The following is a 14,136-nucleotide window of genomic DNA, read 5'->3' as shown; positions in this document are numbered from 1 at the left end:
TGCTCTAGTGTACAGCAATAATACATCTCATATGTTGTCCGGTATACCCTCCACATAATAATTAGGAAACCTAATTTGATTTGATGTAGTTTATTGTTCTTTATTTATCACAGGCAATAATAATAATAATAATCATAATAGTGCACTTATTTTTTTATTTTATAATACAGACATTTCTCTTTTCATCATCATCATAATAATGTTTTCCCCCAATTTTCTGATTTCAGATTTTAAGAAAATGTTGTTCTACTGTGCGTAAGGGAAGGTGGTAAAGATTACAGTATTACAATCATAATTGGAATAATCAATAATGATGACAATAATCGTGAGTACAGTGTCAATAAAGAATGAGAATATGGTTCATATGTACTGTATACAATGGACAGAGACAGGGAATGGAAGGTGATTATATAATGAGGTGAGGGGCAGGGAGTTGAGGTATATTCTTCAGGATTAGAGGGGGTAGTCAAGAAATACAAAAAGAGAGTTGGAAGGGGGAAAGCTATAGAAAGACAGACCGAGGTGATGGGGTGATGGTGAAAGTTCTGTCAATAGTGTGTTCACTTTCACCCACAATTTTACCAAAACATCTTTGCTACCCTCCCACTGTTTATTTTTTTCAGACAGATATTTACATAGAATTTTGGATGCATGGTTTCGTTCTAGCATTTCCCTGTTTCTCTCTAAATGTGAGAGGTGGTGAGTTCATGTGAAAGAGCTGAATGTCAAATGCTGATCGGATATTTGTTTTGTGTTTCATCTAATAAATGGACAGGACATTGGAATGGGGCTGAGGGCTGATCATGGAAAGGTCAAGAAAATATGACAGGCATTCACCTCAATGTACGCATCATCTTTAAGGCGCCCACACTTTACTTCACCATGCTATCAGGTGTTGGTTTGCAACCATAGTATGCATGGCATGCATTAAAAAAATAACAAAAAAAACATTCATTGTCATAACATTAGGGTCCATTCTGCTGTCTAACATGCAGCATAACAGGGGCAGTTAGCTTCGGAGGTCTGTCTTCCAGAGTTTCAAATTACTCATGGCTCAGTTCTAATTCACTGTCATCTTCAAGAGTCACAGATAAGGACTGGTCTGAACATATACTCGAAAGCAGTTTCCGCCATATTACACATTATGACAGGGAAAGTGAAGGAATGCACATGTTTTGGTAAGAGAACCAGCCCTTGTCATGTGAGTCCATGGGAAGGCCTTGAATTAGATGTGTAAGCTATAGTGAGACCTCTTTCATCATTTCGCATCACCATGTCAATAGCTGTGAGAGAGATTCTCATCTGAACAAGGTAGGCAAACACACACAACTAGTTCTGTCTAATAGTGGGTAATCATGGTGACTGTTGAGTCAATTGTAAACAAAGACTAACCTGATAGACAGTGTTTTGCTACTTGCCCTGTGGGCCACACACAAGACTTTACTGACCTGCTAAATCCATATAATTTACAGAGAAGTGGATTGACACACATGGTCTCTGTGAAGTAACACAGTACAGTAAAGTATGGTGATGATGTGGCACAGTAATATGAAGTGCTGTCATTTAGAGTCCATAGCAATGTGGCAGTAGGGTTTGCCAGATGGTGGCTTAAAAAGTTTCCATAATAGTCATCCCAGATAGGGTGTCAATGAGGGAGGAGCTAGAACGAAACTAGCTTTCGCTTGCAGTATTCTTTTTTAGGGGTGACCAGGGTGATGGAAGGGAGTAACCGGGGTGATGGAAGAGGGTGACCGGGATGATGGAAGGGGGTGAGGGGTTGTGGGGACCACGTTGGCCAAGAGAAGAGGGAGAGGGGAAAATGGTTTGGTTTGCTCTGTGTACATTTCTTTTGTGGGACAGTGCAAACCAGTTTTAAAGTCCTGTTCAATTCATGTGTATTATTTGTAACGACATTGAAAGCAACACGTTTTTGTCACTGGCAAAGGGTTTCTGCTTTTAGAGGCAATTTGTGTTAGTTTCTGTGTAACATTCTTGCAAAAGTGAAGAGGGGACTTTCCTTTTTAACCCTCTCCTGCTCTCTTCCACTTTTTCAAGTGTCTATGAGTTGGCCTACATTAGATTTGCCTAAAAAGCAATAACATCTCTCATAGGTTTGTGTTTTGTATTCAGCTTTAGTATATTTTGATTCTGTGTTCATTTTCTAAATTGGGACTAAAGTATATATATAATGTAAACATAAGCAGTAAGGAATGTTTGCAGCATTGGTTTTCAAAACATAAAAATGAAAACAAGCAAATTTTCTACTTTGCTTTCAGGAAAAGAGGGAATGATATGAACTCAAAAATAGCAGACATTAGGTAACTGTCTCAATACAGACAATTCTATCTTGACTTCAATTTCTCCTCTTTTTATATTCCCATTTGATTCTCCATCTTTTCTTTCCATCTTGAGCTTCAGGAATATTCACAAATAAATAAACAAATAAATAAACACGTAAATAGACAGAATAAAATAAATACATATTATGGCAATAATTGTAACGTTTTTGACATTCACTTAGCATCATCTTCCATCCTGCTGGCGGCAAACATCAAACTCATTTGCACTTAATTCACAGAGAAGAAAAAAAAGACAAATTAACCAAAACATTGGATTTCATTCTTTCTGTGTGGTTTGTTTCTTTTCCCGTCCTGGGAGAATGAATATGCAGCATTTACATACATGTTTGTCTTTCTGCCTCAGTTTGGTCAGTCTTTCTTTCTTCTTGAAATTACGTTTTCCAGATCTCCTTTTAGAAGAACTCAACTCTGTTCTCTCTGCTCATTTTGTGCACTCTCTCATATTTGGGAGGAAAGGGGGGGGGGGGGGGGTAGTGAGTGTAATGAATCTTTAGAGTGAAACTGAATTATATTTGAGAGAAAACAACCAGTGTGGTGAAGTTCAATTTTCTTCTCTAAAATCATTCACACCAAAAATTGGTTAAACAAGATTCAGTCCCACAGTTGCATATCTTCTGTAAGGATTTGTGTATGGCCTTTCTAAAATGAGGACTAGGACTTATTTGATGTGTTCAATAGTAAGATGGGGCTACAACTATTAGATAGCTTGTTGCTATTCCTCAAATAAAGGCAAAATGGTTCTACAATTTCACAATCAGATAATAATTATCCGATTCTCTCTGTGAAGAAGATTCGTCAAATAGCTGTATAAGCATTTTAGATGACTCATTTGAAAGCTTGATTCAGATTATTTTTGTCATTAAGCCAATTATTTTAATATCGCTCTGTAATACGACACACCACCTCTATTTCTCAGTCTTTTAAGATAATTTCCTAACTTGCCTTTACCCATAATTCTGTTGGATGGAACTATCACATTTCCCTACCATTGGGAACAGGGAGGTTAAACAGGTTTTCCAGTTCAATGGGTGACTCCATCCTACAATTCACCACAGATCTTTCCTCTGAGCAGTTTGAATCAGCTAGCTTCTGATCTGACTGTTGACAGGACTCATTTTGATTTTCCATATGTGTGGTTGATGAAAGATGATCGGTAAATGTTTTGGACATACTGTAGACATGGACTGTGGTGTTCCTGACTAGTCGATGATGGTGATTTTCCCAGTAGAAATGTTTTTTTTTAAGTTAAGGTTGCTTATTAGGGTTTCCTGACTGCCTCAAAGAGCAGCCAGTGAGTGTTTTCCAATAAGGTGGTGTGGTAACCTGTGCTGTGGGTGATCTGTTTGATAGGGGAAGCCTGTGTGTTCCTCAAGATGTCTCTGGCCGGTCCTGCTCCTGCCTCGTCTGGTGCTCTACAGGGTTCTGTCAGGGCTGAGACTGGGTCCCGTTGGAGGACAGGAGTCGGGTCTTGTCTTTACCGGAACCTCTCCTCTGTAGAACACTGCCACTGCCACCTATGCCTGCGTCCCCACGTTCGGCCCGGTCACTTCGCTCTCCACGGTCCCCTCCGCCTTCGGAGCGGCGGGAGTTCTGCCGGGTGGGGGTGCCGGGCTGACGTGAGGAAAGCTGTCCGTTCTTCTCATCTAGGAAGGGGGATGAGGGAGGGACTGCGTGAACAAACACATCGACTGTATGTGTGTGATTATTCCGAAATGTATGTGTGTGTGTAGGACCCACCAGCCAGTGCCTGCACAGAAGGCTGATCATGAGTACTAAGTAGCTGGGCTTGAATCGTTTCCACTACTCTCTTGAACCTTCGACTGGGACCTGTGGGTGGAAGATGAAGAGAAATTCACACTCCTCTCTGCACATTTTCTAGCCTACCTCGCCCAGCAGGTTGTAACTTTACAGGCCATCATCAATAGAAGTCATTGTCACAGAGTATCACCCACAATGCACCATACCTGATATTAGGGTGAAAGTCACACTGTAGATGCCTGTCTCTCTCTTTCCTTCCCTCTCCGCCCTCTCCCTCTCTCGTTCCCTATCTCCTTCAGAGAAGGCGATGTCCACCTGAAACTTGACGGGTTTCTGGAAGACTGAGGGCCCGCCAGAAGACTTGTATTCAGCCCGGAAACTAGTTTGAGACATGACGCTGTGGCTCAGAGACGGGATCTGGAGTTGGAACGGAGGAGGGGCATAGAAATAGATGGATGAAACTATGACAGAGTTTGTAAGCAGAAATGTAATATTGTTGAATAACAGGAAAAGGATTATGACACTCCAGTTCTTTCTCAATGGTGAAAACATTCATCCATAGAAAAGACTGTGAATTCCCCCTGACTACAATACTTGGGGTGTGATGAGGACAATCAAATTCAACAGAAGTAGGTGTCAGAGCCACTCACAGACAGAAAGGCATGAACTATGTCAGCTTTGATGGAGCTGAGCGGTTTGTCTTTGATTACAACAAAGATCTGCTCCTCCTTCTCCAAACTGATGAAATTCCCAAACCAAGACTTCTTGGCCAGCCTGCACAGAAGAGGACAATAGAGTGGTGTTACAGTAAGAAAGACAGGCTGGTCCATCAACAGATAGGAGAACTGTTCTGCCTGAAAACAGAACTGTGTTTGGATACTCACTCAGGGCTGGATTCTGGAGTTAGACTAGACATGTCCTCTGATGTAGGGACTGAAAGAGAGACAGAACAAAGAAGAGAGGCAATGAGAGAGGAAAAGAGAGAGTGATGACAGCAAAAGAGGAGTAGAAAAGAGTATGAGAGACCGTGGTAATAAACTTAAGAATGACACTTGAAGAGGTTCTGTTTCATTGACTTAATTAGTGATCAGAGTGAATCATTGGTGCGCCACTCTTCTCCACCTCTACGCATAGACAACTAAGAGAGCTGCCGCTTGGAAATACAAAAAGGCAACTAAATGAAGATATTATATAATTACACGCAAGCTTTAAGATGAGCTGTAACTGTATCCCTTTCCCTAATGGGCAGACTGACCAATGTTGGAAGTACTGTTATGTTTCTGTACTACCATCTTACCCTGCAGCTTGCGGCGGTGGAAACGAGGTGACCCCAGCAGGTTGTTCTTGAATGAATTGAGGCGTGTCCTCCAGTGGGCGGAGCTACTGGCTGCCATGCCCCCACTGCCTCCGGGGCTGGAGGGAGGAGTAAGAGACAGGGAGCCGCCGCCCACACCACCGCCCCCCTCCGCCCTGGAGGAAGAGGAGGAGGAGGAAGAGGAGGGAGGGGTGGGAGGGGGGTGCTGGGGATGGTGCACAGGGGTACCCAGAGGGGTGGGGAGCGGAGAGCCCTGGGGTGTGACCTGTGACACAGGGGGGGCAGAGTTAGGATAGATATTCTTAGTGACAGACTTGAAGACGGAGGGAGCAGGGAAGAAGAAAAAACGAGGGATGGGGGAGAGAAGAGGGGAGGGGGAGGGGGAGGGAGGAGTCTGAAGGGGGAGGGACTTCATGGACTGGAGGTGAGGACGATCAGAAGCCGCCTTAGAAGGCAGGGTCTGGGTTTTTGGATCGGGCGCACGTTGGGATGCCCGGGGAGTGGTGGCACTTCCTGGTTTAGGGTCTTTGGACTGGGTGGTTGAGGCAGAGGTGACTTCTGATTGGCTGAAAGTGAACACTGGGCTCTGATGGGTGGACAGACAAGAGACAGAGGGATGGAAAAGAAGGAAGGAGAGATGGAGAGAGAGCAATGGTCATGAGTTATGATTTGTGACGATTTTTCCTAACACATCTGTAATTCTCGCTGTAAAGATTACATTAATCGGTATATGATTGTATATTACTTCATTATATGCTGTTTGGGTATATTACTTATTGGGAATATGACATTTTGTGCGGTGAACAGGAAGTCGATTTTAAGATATGTTTCCTTTGTGTGTTTTGAGGGGCCTCCATGTTTGTTCAAGGTGTCTGTTATGGCTTAGTGATGAGTTATGGCTTAGAATGGGACAGTATGGGGGAGGTAGACAGGCTAAACCAGAGAGGGTCTCACAACAACAACAGCAACACCAGATACATATTTACATACAATAAGAGTGTGCAGAAAACCAAAGAATTAGCCTAAAACTACCAAATAACTTAATAATAATAATAATAAAATAATAATCTACAAACAAAATACATACTATAATTTTGTTAGTTTAAAACTGTAATCAAATTGAACAAAATGAGTATAGTAAAAATGAGTTGGCCAAAAGTGACTTACCCTGGGACTGCTCAGGGGGCTGGAGGAGAGCCCAGTGGAGGCTCCACTGACTGAACGAGACCTGAAGGGATAAACAATACACACCGATACATAAGCTGGGTATACTGCTAAAGCAAAAGACATATTTGTCTTTATTGAAAGTGTGTGTTTACACTGTGTGTTAGTGAGTGTGGCTGTGTGTGTGTGTGTGTGTGTGTGACCTCTGGCTGTGTGCGGATGTGTCCAGGGCTCTGCGAGGGGGCGTCGGGGATCCTTGGTCCGTCACACTCAGGACCTCCAGACTCTTCCTCTCAGGACGATGGCGGACATGACGGGTTAACATGGGGGAGTCTACCCGCTTCCTGGGGGGGTCTGCTAGGAGACCTTAGACAGGTTAGACTCCTGAATGGTTGGAAGTTTACACTCCTGACTGGTTGCTAGGCTAGACTATTGAGTTGTTTTAGAAGTTGTGTCTCTGTGGTTAAAAGACTGTGTTTATTTTCTGTGAAAGATTTGTGTTTACGTGGTGTAAAGGCTGTATTTTTAACCAACTGGCTAAATAACTGTTTCTTTCCTACGTGTTTCTACAGATTGGCTAAATGACTGTGTGGTGTAACGGCAGTGTTGACAGTGTTGCTAACCTCTGTATTAAAAAGATGGTGTTTCTTTCCTGAGTGATATAAGGACTGTGTTACTAACCTGTGTCATTCCTGGGCGGCAGGTCTTCGTCTTCACAGCTGGGGTAACGTTCTTTCCTGTCCAGAAGCAGGTAATAGATCATCTTCTCCTGGTTATCTCTGAGAGTTTGAGGGAGATAGAGTAAGGCGGAGAGGGGAGCATAACTGTCATAACCTACATTCTAGTTGTAGCAATATGATGTTGTTCTATCTAGATATAACTGAAAAAAAAAATGGCTTCCCCCTCCCCCCCCACAGGATGACGTCAACAGAAAATGTCTAGATGAGAAAGTAAAAAGACACAGAGCCAAATAAGAAAGAAAGGGTGAAAGAGAGGCATTGTTAAATATCCTTGTACTTTGCCAGAGTGATGTAACACTTAACATGATCAAACAAAACAGAGGGGATAGACAGAACAGAAGAGAGGGATAGAGAGAGTATTTGTGTGTCGGGTTGGGGGGGGGGGGGGAGACGACGACTAATTGCAACTGCGTAGACGTGGGTGTGACCCCTCAGTGCCGCTCCCTCGTGTGGGCATGCGTGCGTGTCTGCTACTCACTCCTCACACTGCAGGTCCCGTGTGAGTTTGCTGCGGTCCCTGAAGCAGCCCAGAGAGTGCATGCTGTCCAGCACGTCAGGGTCCAGCTCTGTCACAGACACGATCCTCTTCACGCACACGCGCCTCGGAGGGGGCTGCTCCGGGCACGGCTCGTTACGCCCCCCGCTGTGGACATGATCAGACATGATCGGACATCAAACATAATCCTCCGATCGGGGCATGCTCATATAATCATGGTATGGCAGACAGAGGAGTGAGAGTACTTACAGGTACCAGGAGTGTTTCTGTATTGCTTCTAGCTGAAAGGGGGCAAACGTAGAACCAAATATGAATATGGATTCATACGACATAACACACATGTTGGTTCTAGATCTGACCACCACAAGCCCAGGCTCCAAACCTAATATTCTATTAGGATGCAGGGCGGCGACCTTGATATAAAAGACTGACCTCATTTCACGCTGTGTAAATCATCTCTTCCCTGGTCACCTCTACAGCTGTCGACCGTACCTCGTTCATGCTTTAACTGACCTCTCACATCTCTTGTTTCTTTCTGTTCCCTCCTCACCCTCTCTACCAGCCCGGGCGGTTCAGCCTCTCTCTATCGCTCCTATCTTCCCAGTGGTGACCCACCTCCCACCCAAACATGAGTACCGTCGTACCGTGAGCCGCTTGTCAGGGTTGACCTCTATCATGCCCTTGAGCAGGGCCTGGCAGTCAGGGGGGATGAAGTGGGGCATGTGGAACACCCCACTCTTCACCTTCTCCAGCAGCTGCCGCAGGTTGTCATGGTCAAAAGGTAACGCACCCTGAAGAGAGGGAGCACAGAGAGATGGAGGAGGAGAGTGGGTTGGGAAGATAAGGATTGGTGTAAACAGAGAGAGAGAGAGAGAGAGAGAGAGAAGAGAGAGAGAGAGAGAGAGAGAGAGAGAGAGAGAGAGAGAGAGACAGTGAGTGTAGAAGTGTGTTAGGTCATGCAAACACACTTTTGAGGACAGTTTGGCTTTGTAGAAAAGAAAGAGAAGGAAGGAGACAAAGACAGGTTCCTACCACTAGCAGAGCAAAGAGGATGACTCCACAGCTCCAGACGTCAGCCCTGCGGCCATCATACTTTTCTCCCTGGAACACACAATGGCACTGTTACACACATATTCCACAGAGAGAGACAGAGAGAGGAAGAGGGAGAGAGACAGAGAGAGAAAGAGAGAGAGAGAGAGAGAGAGAGAGAGAGAGAGAGAGAGAGAGAGAGAGAGAGAGAGAGAGAGAGAGAGAGAGAGAGAGAGAGAGAGAGAGAGAGAGAGAGAGAGAGAGAGAAAGATAGAGAGAGAGAAAGATAGAGAACGAAAGAGAGAGAACGAAAGAAAGAACCTACCCTGATCACTTCTGGACATGCATAGTGGGGAGATCTAAAACAGGGAAGAACATTTAAGAAAAATGATATTCTGAAAGTTCTATTCTGAAAAATATTGATGACAGACATATTCATTGACAATCAGCAAACACACACACACCACCTACCCACAGCTTGTCTCTAGTAGGCTGTCCCCAACCTGTAGGGAGGCCATGCCAAAGTCAGCAATGCGAATGTTGTTCTTCTCATCAAGGAGCAGGTTCTCTGGCTTTAGATCTCTATGACTGCTCACACATACAAACACACACACAAACACACATCAGGGAGTCCGTTTGGAAAAAACAGATACATATATTGAGTCAGTATTGTCAATATATATTGCTGAGTCAGCCTGGGCTGCCCCCAATAACGGCCTCATATTGCCATATAACTGACCATATAGAGTGACTGTGGCAGAAGTCAAGGGCTGAGATGATCTGCCTGAAGAACTTCCTGGCCTCTTTAGGGGTCAACCTGCCTTTCTTCACCAGGTAGTCAAAGAGCTCTCCACCCGATACATGCTCAAGCACCAGGTATCTAGTGGAGAAAATACCAAGAAAGATGAAAATAGGCCTTCACAGACCTTGTAAACACACACACACACCATCCACATATATGCTTATACACATGCCACGATCCTACAGTGGAGGTCACAGAACATTCTTTCATAGCTTAGTTTCTAGAACCAAGAGTCCCACAGAAAGAGAAAGATAGAGGTTAAGTATGGAAAGAGAACATACTTACAGATACTTGTTATTCTCATAAACGTCATGCAGCTTCAGTACATGAGGGTGTTCTATTAGTTTAAGAATAGCTATCTCTCTCTCCACCTGAGGAGTGAGAGAGAGAGAGAGAGAGAGAGAGAGAGAGAGAGAGAGAGAGAGAGAGAGAGAGAGAGAGAGGAAAGAAAGACAGAGAGGTAGCAGGATTGTGATGGAGACAATGAATGAGAGAAAGGGGATAAAGTAAAGGTAAAGAGAGAGAAAGATTAGGAGAGAGTTAGGGTGAGCAGGAGAAGAGATGAGGGGTTTGTGAGTGATAGTTTAAGACACATTGAGGAGAGAGGCTGTATAGCGCAGCATACAGTCTTAGTCCACAGTTCATACTCAAAACAGACAACATTTCAAGTTCCAAAAATGTTTTGCGGTACATGGAAACTGTGAACACTGCCAGGTGACATTGGCTAAATTGTGATTGTACTCTCCAAGAATACAATGACAGATGTAATATGTCACTGTGTTTCTGGGTCATCATCATATTATACTACATATGTGTCACCAACGAATGAGATGTGTTGAAGGTGCACAGCGTGTTACCACCCCTGCTGTGTCTGTCACTCTACCTTCATAAGGACAGACTCGGACAGCTTTTCTCTATTCACAATCTTTATAGCCACCTTCTGTCCAGTTATGCAATGGACCCCCAACTTCACCAGACCTGAGGGAGGGACGGTGGGACGGGGAGGAAGATACAAGGTGGGCACAGAGGGGAAGGTTGATCGTTTGTGAGAATGACACATGACACAAGCTAGCCTATATACCATTCACCGTTCATGGCCAGGCCTTCTGAGTATTTCTGATCACAGGAATCAGACATAATTGTATCATAGGGTTGCATTGTTCTCACCAAGTCTTCAAAAGATTAATATGGGTGATTTTAATGCTACTGTATTACCATGTGCATACACACAGAAATGCATAGGCCTACACAATAAAACACAGTAGCCACACGCAATTTCTACATACTCTGCACTGCGAAAGTGAGAACATGTAAACTTCACAAATTATGTGAAAACGAAAATGTTGAAAGGGCCTGTGATGACATTTCCGTTACATTTGGCAACTGTCAACACTAAACGCAAAGCATGCAACCTACCAAGTCAATTTCACCGTTTAGACTATCATATTTAGTTCATATGTAACACATTTAATCAATGAATACACGGAACGAATCCTTCGTATGTTTTTTTGCAATCACACATTACGCTATTCGAAGAAAACCAGAAGATCGGTGCACCCTTACCTGTCTGCCCTTTCCCCAGCGTTTTCTCCAGCCGGTAAGGCCCGACGTACTGGGCCGATTGGCCTACAGTCAGCTCTTTGCTAGTCATTCTGACCGTCTGTTAAAGACGGAATTCTATCACTATAAGGCTATATGATCAATGCTATTTGTCCAGAGAAATTGATAACGATTAGTCTCAGTCCTTCGGGCGGCGCGGCACCGCCGTACCGACATTACAGACACATAGCGATGTCACAGGGAGTGATAGAGAGCGGCTGTGGTCGCGATGGCAGTTCCGTGGCCTAGCCTACTCCCATGCACTTGTTTTTCTTGCGGCTACTGCATATATTTTTTGTTGTTTAGAGATCAATTACAGTATATTTAAAATGATAACTATAATCAAAAATGAACGTAGGCTACATTAAATTATTGGGAGTTGATAAAGAGGGGTAAGGAAATATTGACAGGCGCAAATCTTAGATGTCCAAAATGAACTACTGAAGGGATAAACAGCAATTGAAATCGCTGTAGTTACTATGATAGTATCGTCAATTAGCCTACCGTAAAGAGCTGGTTGCAGCTGTAATATGAAAATCTCTCAAGCAGAGACTGCATAGCAGATTACATCCAAAATCTACCCGATACTATTTTTTATTAGTCAATGATGTTTGTTAAGAAGTTGTCCCGAATGTTTTCACAGAGATATAGCCTATTCGTCCTATTATCCTCCTTCTAAAACTATACTAAATGTTTTGTTTCCTTCCCGGATAGCATATTCAATGATTACAGCCACAGAAGAACGATTTTCCAATATCCGGTGCACACTTAAGTTTATCCCTGGCCCTGCATCAGGAAACTGGGATCATAGCGTCGAAACAGCGTCCCCACTATCCGCAACCGTCCAGGCTACTCTCAATCTTCCATTATCAGTGTCAGTAAGAGTTAAGATTGTGTTCCTCTTTAAATTTCTCGCAAGAATTGTTTACTTTGAATGTCGAACGTTCGGCCGTGTTATAAATCGTGCTTCTAGAAATAGCAAGCATCTTTGGCTGGTGTAGTAGCCTGCCGCTCCCCCTCCCTCTCCGTCTCTCCCTTGCTCTCACCCTCCCTGCCTGACTGTCTATGTACATATCACAGCATCTTCTCTCGCGTTCCTTCCGCAGCCATAGGATTCATTCTTCACCGGTGTCGGCGTGAATCTTGTATTGTCTTCTCTGGAACGTTTGGAAAAATATTTGTTTGTCTACCGGAGTTTTACGCATCCAAACGCCGTCACAGGATAAACTCTCCACCGGTTGCAAAACCCTTTTTTCTTTCTCCCCTCCTCTCTTTGCTTGTCTCTTCATCCAATACAGACAGCATCAGCATCCGGGTTCCGCTTTTCCTACCCCCACCCTCCTTTCATCCACCCTCCACGCCTCATCCTTGAGCCCGGCGTTCCTCCCCCTAAATATTAATTTAACAATAATCTTGAATTATTTTCCAGGATGAACCTACCTTCAATTAGGCCTATCTTAAAATCCGTTTTGGGGATTTTTTTGTTAGCCTACATAAATCATTCTAATCTTTCTATTTGACCAAGACTGAATTGTTGGTGGAAACTTTTTTTGACAAATGCCGTTTTTTTTACATTTTTTTTATGCGAGCATTTACAAATAGTTATATATGTGATCGTAGTGCAATGTGTGCAGTTGAATATCTTGACATGACGTTTGTCTACTTAATCTCTTAATCTTAATCTCTTCGTGCGGACAGGTTGAAATGTTCGAGATTAAATGGTGCATGGTTTGTTTCTTGATGGTGCGATCATTGACATAATGAAATATGTGCGCCTGGCTGGCCTAGTCCCTTGCTTCACGTGTAAAATTATGAAACCATGAAAGACATCTCCAATATTGGGACAAGCCAAATAGAGGCACAATGGCCTTTGGTGCAACAATAGTCTAATTAATTATTGATCTGCCTATATTGTTCTCAGTGGTTGGATACCCACCCCATTCACTTCTACAATTCCATGTGTTCATTGTTACATGTACAAAATATGTGAGTTGCCACATGTTGCTTAAACTCAATACACAAAATTATGTTGCCCCATTTTGATTAATTTCCACAGCTGTAGAATGTATGATTCACGTAATGTGTGAACACAACGTAGTGCAGTGTCTTTTCTGTCCACAGAGTGTCAGTATATACCCATGGCTTCCTGCTGAAGCGCCCTCGCACATTTAACACATGAACACACTTCACAGTTCTCACAACCTATCATGCAGGTTGATCATTGAATCCAGTGTCTGTGACAGATTCTGCTTGGCTTTTAGGTGGTACTCTGGCTATAACATAGTGGTGGACAAAAAAAAATGTTTCAAAAGGGTTTTTCATGAGGATGTAAGTGATCACGTGGAAATATATTTAGCAAAATAGGTGAATGTCTGTCACATGACGAATCACGAAGGCATCCTACATGACATTCTAAATGTAGGCGTGTGTGACCTCAATAACCCAGAGTCTCAAAACGTACAGTTCCATTCACACACACTAGGAGTCAGGTAGTGAGAATGAGCATATGTAGCCTACGTATGCTCATTCTCACTACCTGAGAAAATATGATGTTGAATATGTGATTAACCTTAACCCTAACATAGGGTTAGGGTTAATCACATATTCAACATCAACAACAACAACAGATAGAGAAGAATACTACTTGAGCCTTCTCAACGTGCAGGGTCACCCAGGTAAGGATGAAGTATGTTCACTATCCTCTTTACAGTGTCAGTGTCCAGGCTAACATAACGGTTTTCTGTTGGATCCGTTGATGTCTGAATGTCCTTCCTAAACTCCTCACATGGAACAATTGAAGAGGTATTTTAAACCAGTGAAGCAAGGATCCGTTTGGAAGGTACTGAACATACTGCTTAGCCTGTTATTTAGCA

General features: G+C 43.4%; 1 protein-coding gene across 5 annotated transcripts; it reads right to left on the bottom strand.

Moving 5' to 3' along the window:
- Positions 1 to 84: 84 nt before the first annotated feature.
- brsk1b (BR serine/threonine kinase 1b) lies at positions 85 to 12,545 on the bottom strand. Of its 5 annotated transcripts, none has more exons than XM_062448492.1 (19): positions 11,228 to 12,545; positions 10,548 to 10,642; positions 9,950 to 10,035; positions 9,602 to 9,742; positions 9,334 to 9,450; positions 9,188 to 9,221; positions 8,866 to 8,934; positions 8,478 to 8,624; positions 8,083 to 8,114; positions 7,816 to 7,980; positions 7,279 to 7,376; positions 6,801 to 6,963; positions 6,601 to 6,661; positions 5,416 to 6,019; positions 5,003 to 5,051; positions 4,769 to 4,892; positions 4,325 to 4,535; positions 4,098 to 4,187; positions 85 to 4,003 (listed from the first exon to the last, which is right to left on the bottom strand). In XM_062448492.1, the coding sequence occupies exons 1-19, from the start codon at positions 11,313 to 11,315 to the stop codon at positions 3,786 to 3,788; spliced, it is 2,592 nt and encodes an 863-aa protein (XP_062304476.1). In that variant the 5' UTR covers positions 11,316 to 12,545; the 3' UTR covers positions 85 to 3,785. The 5 variants fall into 5 exon arrangements, with proteins under 5 accessions (XP_062304476.1, XP_062304492.1, XP_062304484.1 ...); XM_062448508.1 differs by having other exon boundaries at positions 5,416 to 5,698; XM_062448500.1 differs by having other exon boundaries at positions 6,801 to 6,954.
- Positions 12,546 to 14,136: the final 1,591 nt, after the last annotated feature.

This window comes from Osmerus eperlanus, chromosome 2, assembly GCF_963692335.1.
Source record: "Osmerus eperlanus chromosome 2, fOsmEpe2.1, whole genome shotgun sequence".
Taxonomy (NCBI): Eukaryota; Metazoa; Chordata; class Actinopteri; order Osmeriformes; family Osmeridae; genus Osmerus; species Osmerus eperlanus.
The sequence above is the reverse complement of the archived record's forward strand: the minus strand, read 5'-3'. Positions and strand labels throughout refer to the sequence as shown.